The following is a 26,087-nucleotide window of genomic DNA, read 5'->3' as shown; positions in this document are numbered from 1 at the left end:
CTTGCCCACTGAGCCCAAAATCTGACCTCATGTGACATGTGACAGTCAAAACACAGGAAGACTGAAAATACATCATTCCAGGTGTGATGGCACTTGTCTATAATCCCAGCACTCAGAAGATGGATGCAAAATGGTCAAGCATTCAAGGCCACTCTTGGCTACACAGCAATTCTGAAGCTTATGCTGCCTGAGATCCTGTTGCAGTAAGTTAATCACACACACACACACAGAGTTAGCTTCAGTCTGTGTTTGAAAAATATATATGAAAATAATTTCCTGTTTAGAGGTTGGCATGATCACCAAAATATACAACCATGTGTATTCAGATACTCCAAAATATAAAATACAACCCCTAAGGTTTTCAGATAAGGGATACACAACCTGTAGTAAGTAGATACAAACCCTAATACATACTGATAAGCACAGCAGCAATTGTAAGACCATACAGGGAACTCTTGTTTCCTGGTTGCATTTGCACCCGTGTCTCAACAAGTGTTGAGACACTAGCTGTCTTTCATAAGCTCCATGAAACAATTTAAAATCGTTTTACTGTGTTTAATTAGAAAGTCAATTATGTTGATTCATCAGAAGAAATCTTCCCCAAGTCCTCGCTAAGTACAGGAGGGTATAAAACACCAAGTCACTGACTAAAGATGATGGTGTCTCTAGAAATAACTAAAGTGAACTTGTCTTCGTTTTTGTGGGCTCAGCTTAGAAGCTCGATGCCCAAGTGTCTGTGAGTTGGAGAGCAAGTTTACGTAAGCTTGCAGAAAGGAAAGCCCATTCTCAATCGTGGAATTGTCTAAGTGGAATGGAATCCTCTTGTATTTATAAACTAGAAAGTACCTGGTCGAGTGAAATCCCTCAGAAGCTCAGAGATGCTTCCAATAGCCTTGCGACAGGTTGATGGATGCAGAGTGGAATCAGGATCTTCTGGAAAGGGTGTCTCCAGCGTTGGACAGGGGTGATTCATGCAAAATCCATACAGCCATTCAAACAAAACCTGCTGTGGTAGGACCACACTTCCTGTTCAGAGGTACCATCCAGCTAAAGAATGTCCTTGATTATTTATTCACCAATTCAAGTGAGCACAACCCTCCGTGGATCTCCATCCCTTCGGGGAAGACATTCCTGCACACAGAGCAGAGCCACAGCACTGGGACGCCCCTTTGGGTAGGAACCAAACAACGGGCTGGGAGAAAGTGGCCACCTCACTTACCTCTATTCACGCCCCTGGTGAAAAGGTATTTGCTGAGCACCAAGATTTGGCCCAGCCCGCAATTGAAACGATGGCAGCATTGCTCGTACCCACGCCCAGCGTTTAGTGTCTCAAATTTGCTGTGCTTTAGAATCATCTGCTTAGCTCCTCAAACCTCGGGAGGACTGGGCTCCACCCAGACCTGTTTATCAGAGTCTCCTGGGCAGGGAGAAGTAGGAGTATTTTCTCAAGTTTCCCAAGTGGCCCTGCTGTGTGCTGTCATTGAACCCCACTGTTAGAGCAAAGGAAGTTTCTTCTCTAATGCAAAGAGGTCCTGAGAGACCAGTCATTTAGAAATAGCCCCAACTTCTCTTCAGACCTAATAGGCTAGCAGAGGGCTGTCCTTCCTCTTCCCAGCTACCCTGGTAATAGAGTATGAAAGTAATCTATTTCACTTACCATCCATTGCTTACCTACCTTCTGCCATAGCCCAAGAAATGAGGAAGACAGATTCTTTCAGGGAACAGCAATGTTGACAGAAAAGTCATAACGAATTTTTCTGCCCTAACAAGAAATAGTCCTGCCAGTGTGCCCATTCATTGCAATGGGCCAGATTTCGTACTGAGGCTTTGTGTGTTAACTTGTTTGAGTCTGTACCCACCCCATGAGATAGGTCACATTACCATCAAGCCCATCTGACATGCAAGACTCCGGGATAACAGAAACGTTGGGCCCTTTGGCTAAGATCTTTTAGCATTTGGTAGCAGGCAACAAGCTGAAAGCCAACAGAAGAAGCCTGGATCGACCACCCTCACCTTGGCTACATTGGATGGATGCATTGAAGTATCATGAAGCCACAGCCAGGGGTAGTGTCTAATGCCTGAGTTCAAGGCCAACATGGACTGAATACTGTGTTCCAGGACAGCCTTGGGACAGTGAGAACTTGTCTCAACAACAACAAAGAATGTGATCTGAGCTGAGGAGTGGGGTGGACCTGACAGTAAAGTGCTTGCCTTATAGGTGGAAGGACCTGAATTTGATCATCACAATCTACATTTAAAATGTTTTTAATTAAAAAAAAAAAAACAACCCTGATGGTGGTTGGTACTATTTCTAAATGGCTGGTCTCTCAGGGACTCTTCCTTTGATTTAGAGAAGACCTCCCTCTATCTCTAGCAGTGGTGGTACATAATCCATCACGCTTGCAATCCACATGCTGGGAAAGTGGACATAGGTGACTCTCTGGGGAGCAATGGTCAGCTCAGATCAACCCACTCGGCAAGCTCCAGGTACATAGTGCCTAAGGTTGTATCGTGACCTCCACGAGCATACACACACTTCTCGTGTGCACTTGCACACGGAGATACACTTGCATGCATGCACACACACACACACACACACCACCACCACCACCACCACCACACCACACCACACCACACCAGAGATAAAAGAAAATGAAAGAGTCACACAGATACGAAAAAGAAGGTATTTAAAGGATGGTAAGCAGTCTGATGTAGCTGAAGATGGGACTGAAACTTGGGACTAGGGTCAGATTGGAAAGGGCCTTAAGCACTGGAAGTGGGGGTTCCTGTTTTTAGCTCTTGTAGGCAAACGGCAGCCATGGTATTAAACTAAGGAGCAATACTTCGGGGGAAGGGACAAGGACAGCTAGGAGAGAGATGAGGAGGACACACGGTTCCCAAAGGTCACAACAGCTAGTGGTGGCAGGGACGAACAGATTGAGAATAACGCCTAGATGCCTCTCACTTAAATGACAGGTTTTTCAGTTCTAGAAGGTTGAGCCCCGGGAGAAAGGCATCTCTGGTGTGTGAGCAGTGACTTGGGTGCGGTGGCCTGACTGGAAGAGCCGATGTCTGTGGAGAGGAAGTGCACACATTCTGCAAGCGTGCCTCTCACCACACTTCCTTGCTGCCAGTTGCCAAGAGGCGGGACGGCTAAAGTGCCTCAGACCCTTCGCTCTCGGAGACAGTGCCTTTCCCGCCAGAAATCATAAACATGGAAACTTCCTACAGTTGCTCAGATGTAAACTGACTTTAGAACTGAGTTTTAATCTGAAGGGTAATCAAGAAGCAAGCACCCCAAGATGATGACTTTTGACCGTCATACCAAAATTAGAAAAGAAATTCTTTATACTGGATAACCGACTCAACCCTAAATGAGGTCTATGAAAAGGGAAAAATAAAAAATACGCACATTTGTCAGCTGCCCGCATGGTGTAAGTTCTGTTGAAGGACAGTGGTGATCCTGGGTGTGGTTCGGGATGTGTTTAGTTCTAACCACGCCCTTTACATCTTTACTTCGTGACACCCCGTCAACCACTTCTTGCCTCTATTGTCTGCCTTTGTGTGCCATGCAAATTTTGGTGACGAAACACTCATTCATTGCTCATTCATTACTCAACTTCTCAACTTAGCCATAAGTTACATGACCAGAATGTAAGTGTGAATACATAAACTGTAGCCATGAAATGAAGAAAGGGATCTTTTCTGGTAACTAGGAGAGCCCAGAGTAATTTAAAACAGCTTTCAAAAAACAGTTCTTCAGCTGGGCGTAGTGGTGCACACCTTTAATCCCAGCACTCGGGAGGCAGAGGCAGGTAGATTTCTGAGTTGGAGGCCAGCCTGCTCTACAGAGTGAGTTCCAGGACAGCCAGGGCTACACAGAGAAACCCTGTCTCAAAAAACAAAACAAAACAAAACAAAACAAAACAAAACAAAACAAAAACAAAAAAAAACAGTTCTTCATGAAACTACCAATCACTGTCTTTTTTGTTTTGTTTTTGTTTTGTTTTTTTGTTTTCAAGACAGGGTTTCTCTGTATAGCCCTACTGTCCTGGAACTCAGGCTGGCCTCCATCATTGCAGGGCAGAAAAAGACATTTCATCCCGTGGAACTAGAACTACAAGTGATTATGAACTGGGAGTGCTGGGAATCGAACTCAAGTCCTCTGAAGGAGCAGCTACAGCTCTTAGCTGCTGAGTGGTCTCTTAGTCCCTGATGTTTCCCCTTCTTAAATCTTTCTCTCACTTAGGATGTAGCTCAGAAGTACCATGTTTACTGTCATCCACAAGGCCCTGGGTTTGATTCCTAGCACTACAAAACAAGTATACTAAAATGAAGATACACTTCCAATTTTGGTTCCTCTTTAATAAGCATTTTTGGTCAAACTTGCTATGATGGGGCTGGAGAGATGGCTCATTGGTTAAGAGAGTTGACTGCACTTCCGAAGGTCCTGAGTTCAAATCCCAGCAACCACATGGTGGCTCACAACCATCTGTAATGAGATCGGATGCCCTCTTCTGGTGTGTCTGAAAGCAGCTACAGTGTACTTACATATCAATCAATCAATCAATCTAAAAAAATAAAAAAATCTTGCTATGATGGTCAGAGCTCAGGTTTCAAAGCAAAGCCCTTCTGTCTTCACAGATAAAGACTTTTGTGGTCTTAGGAATTTCTCCAAGGAACCGTTCCAATCCCAGCTATACCTTCAGCCTCTTTTGCACTTTTGATTTTGAGGCAGAGTCCCACTTAAATTGTCCATGCTAGCTTTGAACTCACTCTGTGTACAGACAGGCCTTGAACTCTCCAGCCTCCTGCCTCAACTGCCAAGTAGCTAGGATGACTGGCTTGGTATCATTCTCTGTGGGTGCCTGCCTGTCAGCCTGCCTCTGACCCTGTCCCTGTCCCTGTCCCTGACCTTCTCCTTCTCCCCCTCCTACTGCCCCTCCCCCTCTTTATTCCTCTTCCTCCCCCTCCCCCTCTGACTTTCTTTTAGAAGCAGCTGTTGATTTGGTACTGTGCCTTAGTAGAGACTGTCCTCTTAACCAAGGGTCACCATGCACACTGAGCCGAGTGCCAGGTCATTTATTCAAAATATCTGTCAAAATGAACATAATGATCTCATCCCTTTTCTACCTGACACTCGGACATGGCACTTTGTGTCACAGCGTTCCACCCCTGCCCCCAGAACTCCCCTTTTCTTCTCATAAAGCAAAATGCACTTAGTCCTTCTCTAACAATCCCTATAGTCTTTGCGGTCACCACTGCTATTGCAACTTCTCTTCTGGGAACCTCTAGAAAAGTCAAAAAACAGGGCACATACTCACAATATACAATGGGGGGGGGCAGTTAACTATTTCCATTCCAAAGACAGAGGGAACATAGCAAAGGTCGTCCAGACAAACAAAACCTAAACCATCAGAGAAAGCATTAAATCCTGTGACTCCACACCCAGCATGGGGGGAGGGGTCTCACTCACGATAGAATCATCTCAGTATCAGGTTTCAGTGACCTAGCTGCTGTGCTCATACAAGCCCACCAGCCTACCCAACCAAGCCGCATCCTGGGGTCTCCATTGCGATGTAAGATTCTCCTTCACAGCTTCACACAATGACCACTCAAGGCCTCCTACTAGGAAATCTGACTCCGCCACACATTGCTTTCTGAAACCTTAGTGCAAGCTTCCACTGCTCCTGCATCTCTTGTGCCTGCGGAAGCCCCACTGCCAAGTTCTGCTGCCAGCTTGAGATGTAGCATTGAGCAGAGCCTAGGAGCAGAGCCACGGTGACATCCATGTGCTGACCCCAGGGAAGCAGTTTTCCGGGTGGTTATTTTGAGCTGGGAACCCTTGGTCTGCATTCTTAATTCAGTCTCTCTCCTTTCGGGTGAATTAGCATTTTTATAAGTTGCAGCCTTCAGTGAGTGGACTCTTGCCCCAGTGCAAGGTAACAGGTTTCTTTTTCATACTGCTAATCTCTTTAACAATTACAGCTGCCTGCAGCCTTGCCTTGTCTACAACCTCCAACAGCTTTCTTGGCCAAAGAGCCCATTTTCATATCTCCCTGCCCCACTTGCTTCCCTTTCTCGCCTCATAAGAAGAGTAAACAGAAACAGGTAGACAGACTGACTTCTATGCTGTCTTGAGATCCTGCACTAAGCAAATTACCTTTCAGTTCCACCTTTCTTGTGGTCCCAGAACCCAGGCAGAACGTGGGCAGGTTCTTTGTGAGACCCACAACTTTGTGTTCCTCTCTAAAACCTCATGGGCTGAGACTGTCGAGGTGTTCTTTAGCATCCTGCCTTTCCAAACTGTCCCCAGAACTGTCTGGGTAAGCTAGGACTTTTCTAGTTCAAAACTCTTCCATATTCTGCAAAGCAGCTCTGAAGACCTAGGAACCACATGGTCAGGTTTATTGCAACAACAGCTCTATTCTCGGTATCAGCTTCCTGTATCCGTTATTTTATTTATGTGCTGTAGTTATTAATACCTAACAAAAAAAAACAACTTAAGGGAGGGTACGTTCAGCCTCCCAGTTAAAGAGCACAGTTCATCCATCATGGCTGGGGAGAGTTGTCATGCGGACCGTGGGGCAGCTGTATGCTGCGTGCCCACCGTGAGGAAGCAGGGAAGGATGAGTGTAGGAGCTCGGCCAGCTTTCTCTCTGTATGCAGTCCAAGACCCAGTCCTATGGGGCAGTGTTACCCTCATTCAAAGCAGGTCTTCCCTTCATTAAACCTTTCTAGACATGTTGTTCTTTTTTTTTTTTTTTTTTTTTTTAAATAGCCCTGGCTGTCCTGGAACTCACTTTGTAGACCAGGCTGCCCTCGAACTCAGAAATCCGCCTGCCTCTGCCTCCCCAGTGCTGGGATTCAAGGTATGCGCCACCACGCTGGGCTTCTAGACATGTTCTCATTGGCACACCTAGAAGATTGTTTCCATAATGATTTTAAACCTAGTGCAGTTGACAGTGGAAGATTCGCCAGCATAGTCGTCTAACCCTCTGGGCAATGAAGTTAGCTTTGGACTGGAGGAGCATCCACTGTGTCGTGGTACACAAAAGGCCCTGGAGGTACAAATAACTCAATGAAGAAAGAGCTGAGACACCTCCGTGGCCCCTCTGCTGACTGTTTCACCTTCTTCTTCACAGCCTCATGATCAGCTGACCAAGAAAGAGAAGACTTGGATCTGCCTCTACACAACATGCTAGCACCACACAAACACAGACAGAGACAGCTTTCTAAATATCTGTAAGACATTGGTGGTCATTGGTGAATCAAAATGTTCCCTGTGGGCAGAATTACAGGCAAAGAACCTACTGTTTCTATTCTTTTTTGGAAAGAGTAATGACCAGAGATATCCATCTATACTGGCTCATGGGCTGTGGCCAAGTATTTGACTAGATAGACTTTGAGGATACATGAGTTGAAAAAATGGTATGCAAAAAGTTCTAGGAAAGACATAGATGTGAAGAATGTGATGTTTTTGTTCCATGTAAAGGTTCACCTAAAGGTACCCTCGGAAGGATTTAAATGACCAAGAAAGCAGACGACCCACTTTGTAAAGCCCAAACAGATTCTTAGACTATCCATCCCTAGCACTGACTGATGAGTTTATAACCAAGATAGCCAAAGGATCAGGAGTTCAGAACCATGGTCCTGGATGCCACCCTGGCCAGAGCCATTATCCAGTGCTCATTCTGCTGCAGCAAAGGCCAACCCTCGCAGTCACCATTCCGCAGGCTGGCCCACCCATCACCCATCGCAGTCACCATTCCACAGGCTGGCCCACCCATCACTGAGGGAAGGGTACTTATGTTGAGTCTCTTCCATCACAGGAGGGGTGGCTGCATTTGGTTCTTACTTGGATACGTAGATGTATACTGGATACGGATTTGCTCTTTCTGCATTTGCTCTTTCTCTCTGACCAGACTCTCACCCATCCTTGGTCCTCTCTTGTGGTAGTCCACACTGTATTCCTTTTCACCTAGGAGTTCACTTTGCAGCCACTGATGTGTGACAGTGGGCTCATGGTCAAGAATTAGCTGAAATGGTCAGATTCCCTATTATCCTGAAGCAGCTGGCCTAACAGAAGAAAAACATCCTTTGAAAAAGTATTGTCATGCCAACTAGAGGTAACACCTTTCAGGGGCTGTCTTCCTGGGAGCTATGCATGCGCTAGATATGGTGCCATTTCTCCAATGGTCTCATGGACCCAGAATCAACGGTGGAAATGAAATTGGCACCACTATTACTCCTAGAGATCCACTAGCAAAAATGTTACTTCCTGTCTAAGATCCATGCCCTGCTCATCTACAAGTCTTGATTCCAACCAGGCTAGGGCCTAGCTCAGTGATCCAGCATGGTCCTGTGGGGCTTCGGTTCCAGCCCCAACAATGCAAGTAACAATAAAAAGGAAAACGAGGAAGAGGAAGCTACCATCAGGAGACACAGCCAGGATCCCATGGAATGAGAAGTTGAGACAGCTTCCAGTCACTTAAGGACTCAAACTTCTGCATCAAAATATGAACAAAGGGCTTGTTCTAGTCAACAACGATCCTGGTTACCAAGGAGAAATTAGGTTGCTACTATACAAGGGAAGTCAAGGCAAAATAGGCTTGAAAAACACACCTCTAAACTAATCATAGTTGTCACACATCTTAATCCTACAGCCTGGGAGGCTGAGGCAGGAAAAGGCCAGAGGCCCTAAATTCCAGACTTGCCTAGGAAGTGAAACATTGTTTCAGGAAATGGAAGGGAGGGCTGGAGAGATGGCTCAGAGGTTAAGAGCACTAACTGCTCTTCTAGAGGTCCTGAGTTCAATTCCCAGCAACCACACAGTGGCTCACAACCATCTGTAATGGGTTCTGATGCCCTCTTCTGGTGTGTCTGAAGATAGCCACAGTGTACTCATATACATAAAATAAATAAATCTTTAAGAGAGAGAGAGAGAAAGACAGGAAGGAAGAAAGAAAATGGAAGGGAGAAAAGAAAGAGGGGGAGAAGGGGGGAGGGAAAGGGAGATGAGGGGAGGGGCAGTGAAGGAAGATCTTAGGGATTCTCTTGCTACTACCATGCCCTGTGATTAACGTCCAGAGACAGCTATAACAAACTTCAAATGAAAGCTTGGGTCACTCTGCCAAGTCTAAGATCCACAACTAGATGAAGTGCTTATGGACAGAAAGGAAGTCTGGGTTGTTGAGGAAGAAGAAAGCTGGAAATACTAGCAGCAGCCATGTGGCCTGTAGATTACATTCTCCCATCGTATCTACAACTGACAAGATTTAGTAATGATTTTCAGTAATATCCAACATAAATCACAGGATACTAAGAGTGAGCACAAGCCAGGCACGGTGACACACATCTGTAACTCTAGCTCTCAGGAAACAGAGGCAGATGTCCATGAGTTCAAGGCTAGCCCAGGCTACATAGTATGCCTAAATCACATAGCAAAACCCTGTTTCAAAACAAAACAAAAACAAAACAAACAAACAAACAAACAAAAACAAAGAAAAGCTGGGTGTAATGACACAAGCCCAGGGCTCAGAAAACTGAGGCAAGATCACCCTAAGTTTGAGACCAGCCTAGGCTACATACAGAATGAGACAGTTTCCAAAACAAAAAACAAACAGACACTTAAACCAAAGTAGGATGGGAATGAACAACACTGGCACTTCTGGGAAGTGTTTCTGTTTGTGTGCAAGACACTTCTAGAGAGAGGCAAAGCATGCTTCAGTGATCTGAGACAATGAACTGTGGTGACCAGTTTACATGTCAGTAAGTAGAGTTACCCCAGCACCAACCTAGGATACTTCATATGGCTGCAGAGTGGGGTGCAGTGGGGAGGGCAATCTGTAGACATCATTGAAGAAGGCTCTAGATCATCTAAGTCTTAAAGGGCAGACCTGAGGTTTCTTATGGAACTCCACCTAAGGACAGCAGTTTCCAGCCTGCCCTTTCTGGTGGTCCCTGAATCACAGTAAAGATGTTAGGAATCCAGGAATGTGTTTGATATATGGAAAAAGCAGGAGAGAGCCAATTTAGAAAACCAAAGTGAGTTGTAGACCTCTGGGCAGGTAAGAGAAAGTAGAAATGACTTAGAAGCTGTTCATTCCACGAGAATTTCCGCTCATGTTCTTCCACCAACACCTGTCCTTCAGGCATTGGGTCTAAGGTTCAAGGCCATTGTGGGTTCTCAATCTGTGGTCCCAGAGCCCTGCCCTGCTGGTGTTGTCCTAAGAGCCCTGCCTGGCAAACCAGACACCTCTCATCTCAAAGACTCTCTCCCCAGCCAACTTCATCAGTCATGGGTACCTTGGCACACAGCTGGCTCTCAGTTGCTGAGCAAGTAGGTGTGCAACCTTAAAAGCTTAAAGATGTCAACTAGAGGCAGGCGTGGAGGCACACACCTTTATTCCCAGCACTTGGGGGGAAAAAAAGCAGCTTTGGGAGGAAACCAAACCTGCTGCTAGCTGGCCTTTCAAAAATAAACAGCATGTAATATTCTAGTTAGTAGAACAAGATATATCCCTTAACAACAACCATGATCACCCATAACTACTGCTCAAGAAACACTTTAAATTCAACAGACTGGGGGCTGGAGAGAGAGCTCCGTGGTTAAGAGCACTGGCTACCCTTCTAGAGGTCCTGAGTTCAATTCCCAGCAACCACACAGTGGCTCACAACCATCTGTAATGGGATCTGATGCCCTCTTCTGGTGCGTCTGAAAACAACTTCGATATACTCACATACATAAAATAAATAAGTCTTTTTAAAAAGTAAATAAATTCCACAGACTGCTCTCTCAGCCATTTCTTTCTTTTATTTACAGTTTGTGTTCAATGCAAATCAATTCCATAACATGAGAAGTTACTATGAATCAAAGCATAAATACACAAACACAATTTACAATCAAATAGATGTACAGCATTCAGGTGTGAGGCAAGGGGAGTGTTCATTCACACACACAGTAGCTTCGGGTCTGTGAGCTCTCCTTCTTCCCAGGAAGGTTTCTAAAGATGGAGAAAATGACTCTGGTTATCAAGACTACTGTACGGGTAAGCATCAGTGTGTGACCATGCGAACAAAAGATTGTTTTCAGGAAATGTCTAGGTTTTAGAAGGTATGTGTATATAAAGGAAATTGGAAAAACTTAAGGTAGAACCAAGCCCCCTTTCAGGCACAGGACCAATAACTATCTAAAAATATGAATGGATAACCAAAGTATTCCAAACGTGGCTATTCTGATCCATTGTTTGTTTTTCCTCTTAAAAAAAAAAAAAGTATGTACAGAAATTGTATAAAAGACTTTGTGAATTCAATGAGAGTTAGCTTCCAGTCTTCACATCCCAAATGCTGGGTTTACAGTTTTGGCTCCTTTACATATTTGCCTGTAGAATTAAGACTCATAATTTTTGCCTTGCTAACAGAACACACTTTAAGTTATGAAAAGCCCTCAACATACATCAAAGTAAAAGGCAGCATTTTGAAACTAGCCAAGGCCAACATGATTCTGCTCTCTGGAACCAGTGCACTCTAGTGAATTTGGTACTTGTGGTGAGTGAGAAACGACAATGGGAAATGTCTACTGTTTGACTTTTGAAATCAGATTTATTCAGAGGTGGCTGGATTTGGGGATGGGTTCCAATCCACTATTGCCTGGCACATGTTAATTACTAATAAAGGTCAAATACAATGTCAGACATAAAGCCACAGGAGGAGGGTGTAAAATGTTCAATTCCAAAGAGAACAGTCATAGTTCAACAACATGGAACTTTACCTAGAGCTTAGCGTATTAGTAGTAACGAAACAACACATTGGGAATTTAAAGCAACGCCTGGTAGTTCCTTCCAACATATACATAAAGAGCATCAGAGAAGCTTTTGAATATCACCTATCTGCGCTATGGCCTTATCGGTCAGATGAATCAATGACAAAATGGGTCTCCATTCCGCACCCCATCCTTATCTCTACATCAAACCTATGCCCAATTTCAAGTGAGAGTTTTAAGTGTCCACATTTCCTAAGCCACATTCAAGGAAATCACATCAATTCTGGATGCTGTCTTCATCTTGGGACGTAAAACTCCAGCAGGTTCAATACTGGCATCTCTCTTCTCTCAAACCCTTCACGCGTCCTTTAATCCTGTCGAATTTCGAATTCTCAGTGTTTTCTGTTGAGGTATGGTAACAGCCAATTCGAGGTGGACCTGTTTCTTCCTGATCACATTGGACTTGTGGTTGCCATTTGGGGTGGGTGTAGAAGATGGGGAAGTAGAGACGTTTCCTGGCCTGAGTCTCTAACAGTAGAGATGTAGAAGAGAGAGAGAGAGAGCCAGGAGACCAGCTGTGGACTGCAGGGAGCTGCCACCCCCTCTGGTGGTAGCGTTACTTGGATTTGGGGAAGCAGAAATATTCTGGTTACCGGAAAATGGTGCAACAGATGTTTGGTTGCAGTAAATCTAAAATAAATAAGGAAAAAGAAATCACAGATAAATTTCAGAACCATCCACAGCTATCTCCATTTGCACTCTGTAATTAACACTCAAGCAGATAATTGTCTCTGTAGCTGCAGGTGGAAGCCAAACACAGGGTCTTAGGGACACTAAGTATTCACACTCCACCACTGAATTACACTCTCCAGTCCCTGATCCACCCTAAGACTGCTTTTTCCCACATTGTTCTCTTAGCCGCATTTCAAATTCTGAATTCTTCGAGAAGCTAGAGAAAGTACCCAAGGAGCTAAAGGGATCTGCAACCCTATTGTTGGAACAACATGATGTACTAACCAGAACCCCGGAGCTCTTGTCTCTAGCTGCATATGTATCGAAAGATGGCCTAGTCGGCCATCAATGGAAAGAGAGGCCCATTGGACTTGCAAACTTTATATGCCCCAATATAGGGGAATGCCAGGGCCAAAAGAATGGGAATGGGTGGGTAGGGAAGTGGGGGGCGCTATGGGGGACTTTTGGGATAGCATTGGAAATGTAATTGAGGAAAATATGTAATAAAAATATTAAAAATTTTAAAAAAAAATCTGAATTCTTGAAATCATTCTTGCTTGAAATCTCACCAAAATGATTCTCTTTAGGTTTAAAACCACCGCCACGTATACCTAAAGAATGCAAATAGTAACAACAAAAGTTCTTAAAGCCCAATGTGGTGATTCACCATCTCAGCACTTGGAAAGCAGAGGCAAAGAGTCAGGAGTTCGAGACCAGCCTTGGCTACATGAGACCGTCTGTCTCAAAAACAGAGTTCTCCAGACTATATAACTGCCAAGAGCATAAATGTGTCTAGTTCTGCCCAGTGTGATAAAGTATCTGGTTAACCCGGTTTCAGATACTATATGGATTGGCTAACACTGCAGGCTAGGTTTCCTATTTCCCTACACAAGGGGATATTTTAAAGTTGCTTAAAATTTTTGAAACTGTAATTGAGCCAGGTCAGTGGTTCTGATCTGTAACCCTAGCACCAGAGAATGAAACCTGAGAGATCTAGGCCTTAAGGCCAGCCTGGGTTTTATGCCTAGACTCTGTCTCAAGAAAATAAAACCTGGGCTGGAGAGATGGCTCAGAGGTTAAGAGCATTGGCTGCTCTTCCAGAGGTTCTGAGTTCAAATCCCAGAAACCATATGGTGGCTTACAATCATCTATTATGAGATTTGATTCCGAGAGAGAGAGAGAGAGAGAGAGAGAGAGAGAGAGAGAGAAGAAAATTGGGGTGTGGCCAAGAATTGTGGCATACACCTTTAATCTTGGCACTCAGGAGGAAGCAGAGGCAGGCAGGTCTCTCTAAATTCTAGTCAACAACAACAACAACAAAAAAAAAAACCCAGCCCAGTCAGCAGTTCATAGTGGGGCTTATCTCAAAACCAATCAAAATGGGGAGGCCGTGTCTGCCATATACTTGTGTGGTGACTGAGATCTAAGAGTTTGCTGGGTCACACAGCCCGGCCTGGTGTGCTGGGTCTCTGGCTTCACACAGCCTGCTTTAAGGAAATATCTTAACATTTAAAACTGAAAAGCACATTGGGTAGCCTATCTGCTCATTTGAAACCTTGAAATTATAACCCTTCCCAAAACCTGAAAAAAAAATTGTCTCAAATTGAAAACTGGGAGCTGGCCACCCTAGGGATGTCGGCTCAGGGGCCAGGCTTCACTGCCAGCACCAGAGGTTAGCAACAACCGTGATTAATTTAATCTGTATTTCAAATAAATATCGGAGAGTCCTTGCTTTTCGGCAGAAGAATTTCAGTTAAAACATCCTCCCTTCACATAAGGCAGGGTTTGGAGTTAAATTTCACCAGCTCATTGCCTGGTGACTGACTAGACGCTGTGACCGAAACCAAGGCTTTCCCTGTGTCCCAGCAACCCAGTGGCACATTCACCGCTGCCGTGAAATGCACAGTCCGGCGAGGCACGTGATACTCTCCTTTGTCATGGAACAAAGGCTGATCCGAGTTTTTAGCCCTCACTGAAAGGAGGGTTTGCCAGGGCTTGCTAGAGCTTCCGATTACAAGCAAGAGAGTGGGTGACGTGGCACCCAGTAAAGAATCTCGCCACTCGTACTGTACTTTCGGCGGCCCTTTGATAAGCCCTCCCACATCAGCACCTTTTGTTCTACAGGTGTAAGGTCATTAACCAAATATTGACTAAAGAAATGTGCAAATTGTGTCCAAAGTAGACTAGCCACACCTGATCCAGTCAATTATACTTACTGGGTGCCTACTGTGTGTAAGAGAGCTTGTCCTATCGGGTCGGGAAGTGGCTGGCATTCACACAAAAAGGAAAACATTAATATGTTAAGTTGTTTAAAACAGGGAGCCTGTCTTAGGGGTACCGGAAAGTAACCGCTCTTCACTTATACAAAGAGCTTTTAGTACAGCAGGTGACAAAAAAAAAAAAACTAAATAATAATGATGATGATGATGAAAAAGGAGCCCAATGTTCAGTCTGAGTCTAGAGGTCCTCTCTAACACCATCAACAAAATTTTACGTTAATTATTAAATTGGCATTAAACAGTTTTTCTCCACCAAGCTCCCTTGATTTGTTTAACCAACACCTCCCTCTCAACATTTCTAAGGGGGGGGCGCCCTGGGGAGAAGGGAATCTGAGTGAGACCAATCAGTTTCACGATGCCGAGCCCCTCCTAGATGGGGGATCGGGTGAACTGAGAAAAGGCCCCGGGGCACAGTCAACCCACAGCGAGAAGACAATGGGGTATAGTTACCCTGCCTGAGATGGGGAAGACGAAGCGCGCCTCAAGCTCTTGGGCTGCTCTCCCAGGTGAGCCCGGACCCTGGATCTCTAGGGACCAAAAATCCGGCGCTCCCAACTTTTCAGGGGCAAAAAGCCCTAGGGACATCCCTAAGCGAACCAACCGCTGTGAAAAGCTACAGTCGGCTTCTCTGAGTCCCGTCCCAGTCTCTCAGGCTCAGCTCCAGGTCTCATTCTGGGCGCGGCGCCTTCACTCTAACGCAGCTAGAGCAGCGCCACCCATGGCGTTGGGGGGCAAGATCTGTACCCGGGACAAATCTAAGAGAGGAAGCGTCTGTGGGCTAGGACAAAGCCTGACGGAGAATCGGGACACTACAGTCCTGCCCTCCGTCTCTATAATGCCCGTGGGTTCTAGGTTGGGATGGGGCTCCTAAGGTGGCCAGGGAAGGAGGTGTGGGGTCGCACCGCGGGAGTTTGTGCAGTCGGGAGGTCCCTAGCTAAGCTTCAAGACCGGTGGGAGATAGAACCATAACCAGGGCTTCCTGGGTGATCTCCAAACCAGTTTGGACGGTGGAGGATGGGCGTGTGCCACGCTCCCCAGAAGGGGACCGTTCCCTCTCTTTGTGTGGTTCGCAGGGAGCGCGAAGACCTTCCGTGAGAAGGGAGGGGGCGCTCTCTCGAGGGAATCCACACCACGAGTTCCCCAAGTCAGTTACACAAAATTCTCCCCCTACCCCAGTGCCTGGCCGGAGGTAAAGACTTTACCCCTCCTACGCGCGCGCGAACACACACACACAAGCCCCCAGGACGCGTCTCCAGTGCCCTATCGAGAACAGGGTCTCACCTGCGTGGGTAGGAGCAGTGCCAGAAGCAGCAACCCCAGCCCTAGCCTGGCCACCATCGCTCTGCCCATGTCCGCTCCGTCGGCGCGCGGCGCGACTCTCTGGATGTTCGGTGCGTGGAGATCTGCTAGGCTTGCGCGGGCGCAGGCAAGGTGGGGAGCGCGGCCGGCCGGCGGGACCTTATATACCAGGACAGCCACAATAGCCGTGACGTGCGGCGCCCGCCCACCCGTGCTCTCCTCCTCCCCCGCCGCCTCCCCGCCCCCCACCCCCACCCTCCTGTGCGGCTCTCGCGGCCCCTCCCCCGCCGCCTGCACCGGCCCCGGGTGACTTGGGATGTCCCGGGGCGGCCAGCGCGGCAGGTGGGCGGGCGCCCCGGGCTCTGGCACAGCTAGGGTTTCCCGGGGCAGGCTGCGTGCACAGGCGCAAGCGACTCCCACACGGGACCCGGGGCGAGCACACGAACCACACACGCCGCCCGGCCCAAGTTTCCTTTGTTTCCCCGGCCCTGCCATCTTACCCCCCAACACGAAAAGTCGAAGCCGCGGGCGCCGCGCAGACTGCGCGGAGCTCAGGGCTGGGTTTTGTCAAGTGCCCGCTGCAAGGGGGAACTGGACAGGCTTGGCAGGTCCCTGGGCCGTGGTGCGCGGGGTTGGCGAGGAGGAGACCGGGCGTCGCCACGCACTGTCCCTTGGCGGCTGCAAGGCAGGGATCGCCAGGATCCCGGGCCCCAGCCGTGAGTATGCTCGGCTGGGCGGCCGCCCCTGGCTGCTTGCTTTGTGTTTTGAGTTCCTCTAGTATTGCATCAAGCAGCGCGCACCCGGCCATACCCCAGAGCATCCAACCGGACCTAGGCATCAGCCAGCTGCGCTCGGCCACGGGGCGGGACATTGCGAGGGACTGGGTTTCGGTCCCAGTATTCTCCACGTTTCTGGGGACGCGCTTGTTCTGACTCTGTGACACAGTACTTGCTCAGCGTTCGAACGCCTTCTTATTCAAGCCATTTCCCCCCATAGCTGCCTTTAAGTAATTTGACAAACCGATTCAGAAAGAAAGATTAGTCATCCGTCTGTACATTTTAGTGGAATCTTTCTTTCGACCTTCTTTTGTGAAAACTTCAAAGCAAACTTTAAAACAATTTAGTGGTAGAATATTTTTTAATTTTTAATCACAGGGTTTAGGACCTTCCTATTTAAAGTTTAGCCCACGTGTTTTACAGACCTTAAAGCAAAACAAAGCAAACGTAGCAACGGTGGAATTTTGTTTAAATTTCAATTTTTGCAGAACAGCCTCGTAAAAACAAAGTTTTATGGCAGCAAGCTGACAATGGACTCCACAGTCGTTGGTTTGTGGCTGCTTTCGCCTGAGCCTTACCGGGTCAGCCACAGCCGCTCAGTAACTTTCCACGTGTGAGGTGTGCTTGGGCGCACAGGAATTTTTGTATAGCGCCAGTGAACTTTCTGTTTAACAGTTAGCACACTGTATAGAAAGGTCGTTCTGTGCCCAGCAAGGCGGCGCTCCTCTCCCAGGGTGGCGCAAGGACTTGACTCAATAGCGCCTAACCCCAAGGGCGCCGTCTTTAGAGTTTCTCCAGGACAACAGGCTATGGGGCTACTCCTGGAGTTACTCCTGGCTTCCATTTGGTTTGGGGGTTTTGTTTTGTGCCCTAGATTTGTTTTTTCTGCCCCTCAGTTCTCCATTCTTCCCCCTCCTTCCTCCAACTTGGTCTCTCTCCCCTCCCTCTCTTGGTATTAGTTTAAGGAAATGTGCTGGTGCCGTAGTTAACAACACAGCCTCTGGAGCCAGGTATCAGCCCAAATGCTATGAGACATTCTTTTTTTTTTTTTTAACTTTGGACAAAAAGCTGGGGCTTCTTCTGTAAAACGCAGGTGATGGTGACACTGTAACCGATGTGTTATTAAGCAATTATTGTACACCAGCTGTGGTAGTGCACGCCTGGAAACCAAGCTCTCAGAAGGCACAGGCGGGAAGATCACTCACTGCAAGTTCCAGGCCAGCCTGGTCTACATGAGCAAGTTCCAGGCTATCCAGGGTTACAAAGCAAGGCCCTATCTCAAAAGCAAACACAAAGGACTGTTGTGTCTGTTAAGCGCTCCAGTGCCTAGCTCTTAGCTCTCTCCCTTGGCATTTGCTCCTTGGCTGGAGGGAGCGGGAAACAGAAAGCAGTTACCTTCCCCGTTTACCTCTCTTTGTGATTTGAAAGAAACAGCAAACCCAGCTGCAGGCTCGCTCCTATGTGGTGTTTTGTTCCGTTCTCCACCTGTGCAGAATCTCCCGGGGAACGGATCGATTCTGTGTTTGCAGGATGTTGGCCATTCTGTGCCCAGAAGGGAGTGTCCTGTCCTATGACCCCTGAAGCCTCAAGTCTAATAGCCCCGCTTTGAGCTGGCTGCTGGTGAGCTGTCCTGCTCCTCCAGCTTTCCACGGTTTGCTTTTCTCTTAGGCAGCGAGAGCTCAAGCTGCCACTAAAAGGAATCTTAAGATTAACCCCAGTTCTTCTTTAGAACATGACCAGTTTACAGTTTCTGGAAAAGCTGCAGCATGGAGGGGTCTTGAAACTGATCGTTCATATATTACTATGTGTGTGAGCGGTGGTACCTAGTAAGGTTAGTTTTCTTTGGTTTTCATGAAATTGCCCATGACTGCTTTCTGGTTGCTGTTTGACCATCGCTGTGTAGCTTGGGCTGGCCTTGAACTCGGATTCCTCCTGCCTCAGCCTCCAGAACGCTGGGGATCACAGCCTTCTGGACATTTTGGATGTCGGTCCTGTCCTGGGTAAGACTGTAATGGCAGGGCATACAGTTCCTCTGTGCTCAACGGAGAGGAAGGCTGGCCACCAGACAGGTGCAGCACTCAAGAGACTCTGGGTCCAGCCTGTTCTGCCCGTTCCTAGGATCCTCTGACTTCTGGTGAGCATCCCCACCTCCCAACGCCTAGAGTACAACGCCTGTCTGGTGGACCCACATGCAAAGGATAAGGCCCTAAATGAACTAATTCCAACAATTAGCACAGTGCTGGCTCACAGGACACAGCAAGCTGCCTCTGCTGTTGCCGTGGGCATTATGCTGTGGCTCTTTAAATCATACTCCTTTTCCTTGCCAGCATCTTTGCATATGGTGTTTCTTTTTTTTCCTTTCCTCTCCTTGCCCATTTACTTATTTACTTACTTGCTTTCTTCCTTTTATCATTGGGGGAGGAGGGGGTCTACATGTGCCACAGCACACATGTGACAGTCAGAGGACTGTGTTGTCTTTCTATCAAGTGGATTTCAGAATTCAGACTCAAGTCATCAGGCTGTCTTCCTGTTAAGCCATCTGTGTGGCTGTGTGGCCTGAAATACCCACCCTCACGTGGTGTTTTGTTTGTGGGTCTGTGAGGTTGACAGCGCGTCCATATTGGTTTTTATTCTGAGATAAAACAGAGATGTTAAGAAATTTGGCCCCAGCCACAGAGCCAGTTATGATGCCACCTCTGAAGTTACAAAGCTTCCTGACCCAGGTTTCCAGTCCTTTCTGCTTTGCTGAAAAAAAAAAAAAAAAACAGGAGTCAGGGTGGAGGATGTAGCTCAGTGCTACAACTGGCCTAGCGTGTACAAGGCCCTGGGTTCAATCAAAGTATTGCCAATTTAAAAAGATAGGAGGAAAGGAACGGGAAAGAGAGGGAAAGGGAGAGAGAGACTGAGGAAGAAGGATTGTAAGGTCAATCTGGAATCTTAGCAAGACCCTGTCTCAAATAGTAATAAAAGGGATGGGAATATAGCTCAGTGTAGACCATTTGCTGAACATGTACAAGGCCCTGGGTTCAATCCCCAGTACGTGGGAGTGGAGGCAGGAATGCAGAGACTATGTCCACCCCATGTCCTCTCCGCCTGGCACTCAGTATTGGATAAATGGACTAACATTAAAGTATATGGTTAACCTGCATTTTGATTTTTTTAAAAAATAAGTCTTATTTTTAGGAAAATAGAAGATTAAATGCAGAGCTAAATTATTTGACATTTTTAGCAAAATGGATGTGAAGTGAGATATTAATACAATAAAGTATACTTTCTGGGCTTTGCTGTGTAAATAGTGCCTGAAATAATCACATTTAAGTAAAATCCCCTTCTACTTAATGATGCTGGTTTTACAATACTTCTTTCTTTTCTGTTTCTACGCTGCCCTGCACTTAGCTGGAATTCAGTTCTTCAGTTTGTCTTGGACTTTTAGGCAAGCTTTGCTCCTCTCTTTCACCAGCCCCAAGCCTGGAGGTGGGGGAAGTGACAAAGTGGGTTAGTATTCTTGCTAATGTGGTCCAAAGTCCCTGCTGAAGGCGTCTCCTGGACACTCTGTGGGGATGTGCTGCCCTCTGCTGGCCACATGGATTATTAACGCTCATTGTCAAAATGATAAGTAGATACAGACAGACAGATGATATATTTTTCATCTAACAAAAAGCCCTGAATTTTGTTTTTTAAAAAATTCCTGAATTTTTGATCCTCGGGAAGCTAATAAGCCACAGTGAGTTTATTTTGGAGTTACGGGGTTTTTTTTCCTCCTATAGCTTTTTTTTTTTTTCAATTTCTCCCAGATCGTCAGCTTCACCCAACAAGAAAACAGCTGTAAATAGAAACAGTCCAGACTATGTTTAGATGCAAACTGAGTAAGGTGGCCCATGCTTAAGTGTCCTTGTGTGGAAGTTGCTACTGTTTAAGAGAATTAAATAAAAAGAAGGAACCCTCTTAATGCCTTTGGTCAAACTGTGAGTTCAGAGTTTTAGGAAGTGTTGTCCTGCAGGGATATGAGAAAACGCTTTTAGATCTGTAGGAAAAGATGCATCTATTGGTGTTAATCCTGCATGTCTCCCTCTGCCAATTCTAATGCTAAATTTAGTGCAAAGATATATTTGTACAGCCTGGTGGTGGCACATCCTTTAATCTCAGCACTTGGGAGGCAGAGGCAGGTGGATCTGAGTTGGAGGCCAGCCTGGTCAGCAGAATGAGTTCCAGGACAGCCAGGGCTACACAGAGAAACCCTGTCTCGAAACATCAACTATAATAAAACTGACTTGTACAGAGTAATGTGCAATAATTACTTGCTGTTTGGTAACAGGCTGAAAATCACTTAACTATGCAAAAACTGAGACCTAGCTAGAGAAATTAGCTTATCTATACTATTAAATAATATAAAGTCACTAAAGAGTGCAAAGGAACATCATATTCTTTATATATTATATGTATTATGTGTATATATGCTATATGTGTATGTATATGTATGTGTGTTACGTGAAGAAATCTCTATGGTAAATTCTTAACCTATTTTGTTTTTACATGCATTTATTTATTTACTGGGCAAGGGGACATGCGGATGCAGAGAAGAGCTTACAGGAGTCAGTTCTTTTTCCAGGGAGATCAAACTCATGGCCATCGGGCCTGCAGCAAGCACCCCAGTGATGGACTCTAGATGGCCCTGTTTGCCCATGAGTTCAGCTTGTGTTGGCCAGTTACTCCTGGACATGGGGTCTGCCCATGTGAATGGGTGTTATCTGCATGTATGTCTGTGCATGACACAGGTGCAGTGCCCAAGGAAGCCAGCAGATACCAAATCCCACAGAGCTGGAGATGGCTGTGAGCAGACCCAGATCCTCTGGAAGAGCAGCCAGTGCTCTTAACTGCTGAGCCATCTCTGCACCCCCAACATTTTCTCTTTCTTCTTCTTTTTCTTTTTCTTTTTCTATTTTAAACAGGGTCTCGTGTACTCTGACTTTGACATAGCTAAAGAGACCTTAAACTTTGATTGTTTTGTTTTTCTAGTGAGATTTTTCTCTATGTATCCTGACTTTCCTGACTTTCTCAGTACGTAGTCCAGTCTGGACTTGAACTCACACAAATCCTCCTTCCTCTGCCTCTCAAGTGTTAGAAATAAAGGCATGCACCACCATTTTCAGCTCATGATAAATTAGTAAGTTAAAAATATTAAGATCAGCACACGCCTTTAATCCCAGCACTTGGGAGGCAGAGGCAGGCGGATTTCTGAGTTCGAGGCCAGCCTGGTCTACAAAGTGAGTTCCAGGACAGCCAGGGCTATACAGAGAAACCCTGTCTCGAAAAGCAAAACAAAACAAAACATCAGGAGCTGGAAAGATGGCTCAGCAATTAAGAACACTGGTTTCTCTCCCAAAGGTCCTGAGTTCAATTCTCAATGCCCACATAGTGGCTCACAACCACTTACAATCTGATGCCTGTTTCTGTCACTCAGGTGTGAATGCAGATAGAGTACTCATAAGGTAAATAAAAAAAAATCATTTTTTTTAAAAAGAAAGATCTGGAGTTGAAGAGATGGTTCAGTGGTTCAGATTGCCGGCTGCTCTTCCAGAGGACCCAGGTTCAATTTGCAGCACCTACTTGGTAGCTTACAAGCTTCTGTTACTCCAGGTCTTGTGCCTCTGACACCTTCTCACCATCTCCATGGGCACTAAGCATACATAGACAACGTATATAAAGACAAAACACCCATACATATCAAAAAAATAATAAAGTTTTTAAACCTTGGAAGTACCAGAGTGTTATTCCAGGCCTCAGAAGACTGAGGCAGGAGGAATACCATGACCTCAGTGCCAGAATGGGCTACAGGCAGAATGCAGGAGTTCATTAGCCAGACAACCATTCTGAAATGGCATGGTTCAGAGCCAGTCTATGGATCACGGGAATAAATAATAAGATGAAGATTAATAGAGGAAGAAGATACCTAACTTCCAGCCTCTCCAAAACTGGTATAGACAGATAGACGTACAAACTCAAAAAAAGAAAAATGTATGTTGTGGGTTTCCCTGGTGCTGTTTGTGTTCTGATGTTAATTCTGCTTCTGCAAAAGGGGCTGCCCCAACAAGGAGTGGATCATGTACTCACGTGATTTCATGTAAACCTTCCCCCCATTTTAACTGGTCAAATGAAGGCTAGAGCCTGTGATTGGGCAATGGAATGGAAAGGTGGGGTTGGAGATTCTAGAGAGTCGGGGAAGAGTAGAAAATGAGAGAGGAAGCAGACAGACAAAAAAAGAAGTTAAAAAAAAAAAAAAAAGAACAACACCACATGGCCTAGAGAACCCACAAACAACAAGAGATCTCACAGCTGGGGAATAGATTAGTGTAGTGGTAAATCTGCCCAATCCAGGCATATAGCTTATAAACATTAAAACTAAGTTGTGTGTTTTTGCATGGGCATATTGGGATTAGAGATTTACTATAACAAATTGGTGCCCAATGTGGGGCTTAGAATCCAACTAACCTTAGATAAAAGTCCACTGCACTCACCTCAACCCCTGAATAAATGACTGGGACAATGATCTAGGGCTACAACAATGTACAGATTAAAAGCTGACGGGGTCTGAGGGGTCTACAGAGAGCTACAGAGAGGCTCCCTCCCCAACCCCCAGACAGACAGCTACAGCCAGGGACATCACCCCAGCCTGGAGCTGGAACTTGAGAAGTGCCAGTGTGGGATTCCCTGAGTCTAGGGAGGGATGGGACCCTGGAGCACAACTTTGTGGCAGAGTGAGATGATTGAGGCATCTATGCCCCAGGGAGGCTTGCATGCTCATTCCCCATATCCCTCAGTCTACACCAGGACATGGGCCAGCCAGACCCACTCTCCCGACTGTTTGTGCTGCAGGCTGCCTGAGATTACTGCACATGCTGCCAGCTGCAACTCAAACAAAAGACAGAGAGCAGGCTCAGAAGCACAGAAGCCAAGGGTCTTTCTATAGTCAGCCCCTCCCTGTGAATAAAAAAAAAAAAAAATGGAGAGAACTACAGTGTCCTAAATCAAACAGCAAAGGGAGACAAAGGTACAAAAGACTCCAGGTCAGATAATAAAACTTATAAATTGAATGAATATATATATATATATATATATATATATATATATATATATATTCAGCAACCACGTTGTGGCTTACAACCATCCTTAATGAGATCAGACACCCTCTTCTGGTCTGGTGTGTGTCTGAAGACAGCTACAATATACTTACATATAATAAATAAATAAATCTTTTTTTTTAAAGAAAAAGAATGTATACATTTTTTAAAAGTCCAATGTAATGGTAAATCTGCCCAATATATATATATATAATACTTAAAGATGAGGAACACAATAAATACCTTTGGGGCTTTATGTGATGATATTTTGAACAGTACAACAGAGTGGATTTAAAGGAAATAGACATGTTGTCACTTACCATTACAACAATATTTATTCTCTTGATTTATTCTCAAAAGACAAGGCCCTAAATAAATATTTATGTGCCTTAAAAAGGTGATTAGAGGGCTGGAGAGATGGCTCAGCAGTTAAGAGCACTGACTGCTCTTCTGAAGGTCCTGAGTTCAAATCCCAGCAACCACGTGGTGGCTTACAACCATCCTTAATGAGATCTGACACCCTCTTCTGGTCTGGTGTGTGTCTGAAGACAGCTACAATATACTTACATATAATAAATAAATAAATCTTTTTTTTAAAGAAAAAGAATGTATACATTTTTTAAAAGTCCAATGTAATGGTAAATCTGCCCGATCTAGACATACATCTTATAAATATTATAACTAAGCTACATGGTTTTGCATGGGCATATTGGGGTTGAAGATTTACTATAACATTTTTTTAAAAATAGGAGCCATGGTGGAGATATAATTCAGTTATGTTAAAAAAACAATTTAAAAATCAGGGAACTGAGGTATAGAAAGAGAGCTCCCCTGGCAAATATCAGGTGCCCATGTTGTTCTCCCTGTGCTTTCTAGAATTATGTGGAATTTGTGGAAGCTTCAGGGGACAGACTCAGCCTCATGGAAAGACCTGGGCTGGACATTCTTTCTGATGGGGAAAAAAAAAAAAGCACTCCTCCTTCAGTTCCCACCCACCCTGGGGACAGGAGGCAGAGTCCAGGCCTATTGGGGATAATTAAGTTCTAGCAATTAAATCCCACTTTCACCTCACAAAAGGAGTTTGCAGACCTCGAGAGTGCAGTGGCACGAGACACTGCAGGCCGAAGCCCATGATCCTCTGTTCCGTCCCATGATCCTCTGCTCAGGAACAGTGAAGTCCGTGGAGTGTAAGATTCTGTGCATCTTTTTACACCGCATGGTTTAGTCCCATTTTTTACATCCTTCTGTTTTCTTCAGTATGGAGGCTTTAGTTTGGTAGTTGGTGCTGGACAGATTTAGCTTATATGCTCTTGCCCCTAAGCTACAAACTGAGCTCCTTTCTTGGATTTTATTATTATGCTGGAACTAAAAGCAACAGCAACTCTTAGGCTGTGAGAAATTAGTGAGGCTTTAAGTAGGCTGGAAAGTTAGATAAAATATTTTCATAACTCAGAACCATGGCATGTTGAAGGAGATGTTACAGGATACTGAATGCGACCACATTTCCCATCTGTGTAAAATCCTTTCTAAATCAGTTAACAGCTCTTCCAGGATCGCACTCGGCATATCTAAAGCAGATGCTGACCTACCTCTGATTCTATACAGTGTTACCACGTCACTCTAAGGAAAAAGCATTTTGTTCCTCTCAGCCATTAAAATGGGACCAGGTGGATATAATTATCTCTGCCGAAGAAGGTGCCTTCATTAAAGCCATACAGAGCTCTGATTGAAAAATAAAGTTCTTCCCCAAGATTCATTTATACACTTCTTTGCAGGTAAAAGTAATCAGGGGCCGGAGAGATGGCTCAGCAGTTAAGAACATTGGGTGCTCTTCCAGAAGGCATGGGTTCAAATCTTAGTGGCTCACAATCTTCTGTAAGTCCAGCTCCAGGGGAGTTGAGGCTATGTATTTCATACTTGGGTAGTCACCGGGCCATGATCATGCATACCTTTAACCCCGGCACTCAGGAAGCGCAGGCAGGCAGATCTCTGAGTTCAAGGCCAGCCTGATCAACAGAGTAAGTTCTAGGACAGCCAGGGCTACACAGAGAAACCCTGTCTCGGAAGGAAGGAAGGAAGGAAGGAAGGAAGGAAGGAAGGAAGGAAGGAAGGAAGGAAG

At 45.6% G+C, this 26,087-nt stretch overlaps 1 protein-coding gene and 1 long non-coding RNA gene across 2 annotated transcripts in view; both read right to left on the bottom strand.

The window, feature by feature from the left end:
• Positions 1-1,357, bottom strand: part of LOC110302808 — a 39,677-nt gene extending 38,320 nt beyond the window's left edge. The window contains exon 1 of the long non-coding RNA XR_002378846.1: positions 1,220-1,357. This is a non-coding gene — a long non-coding RNA (uncharacterized LOC110302808). The remainder of the gene's footprint in view (positions 1-1,219) is intronic.
• A 9,439-nt stretch (positions 1,358-10,796) lies between these two features.
• Positions 10,797-16,233, bottom strand: Cd24 (CD24 molecule). Its single transcript, XM_021174905.2, has 2 exons — positions 16,057-16,233; positions 10,797-12,454 (listed from the first exon to the last, which is right to left on the bottom strand). The coding sequence occupies exons 1-2, from the start codon at positions 16,123-16,125 to the stop codon at positions 12,293-12,295; spliced, it is 231 nt and encodes a 76-aa protein (XP_021030564.1). The 5' UTR covers positions 16,126-16,233; the 3' UTR covers positions 10,797-12,292.
• Between the last annotated feature and the right edge of the window lie 9,854 nt (positions 16,234-26,087).

Source organism: Mus caroli, chromosome 10, assembly GCF_900094665.2.
Source record: "Mus caroli chromosome 10, CAROLI_EIJ_v1.1, whole genome shotgun sequence".
NCBI classification, from domain to species: domain Eukaryota; kingdom Metazoa; phylum Chordata; class Mammalia; order Rodentia; family Muridae; genus Mus; species Mus caroli.
Note: the sequence above shows the minus strand (reverse complement) of the source record. Positions and strands in the feature narration are given on the sequence as shown.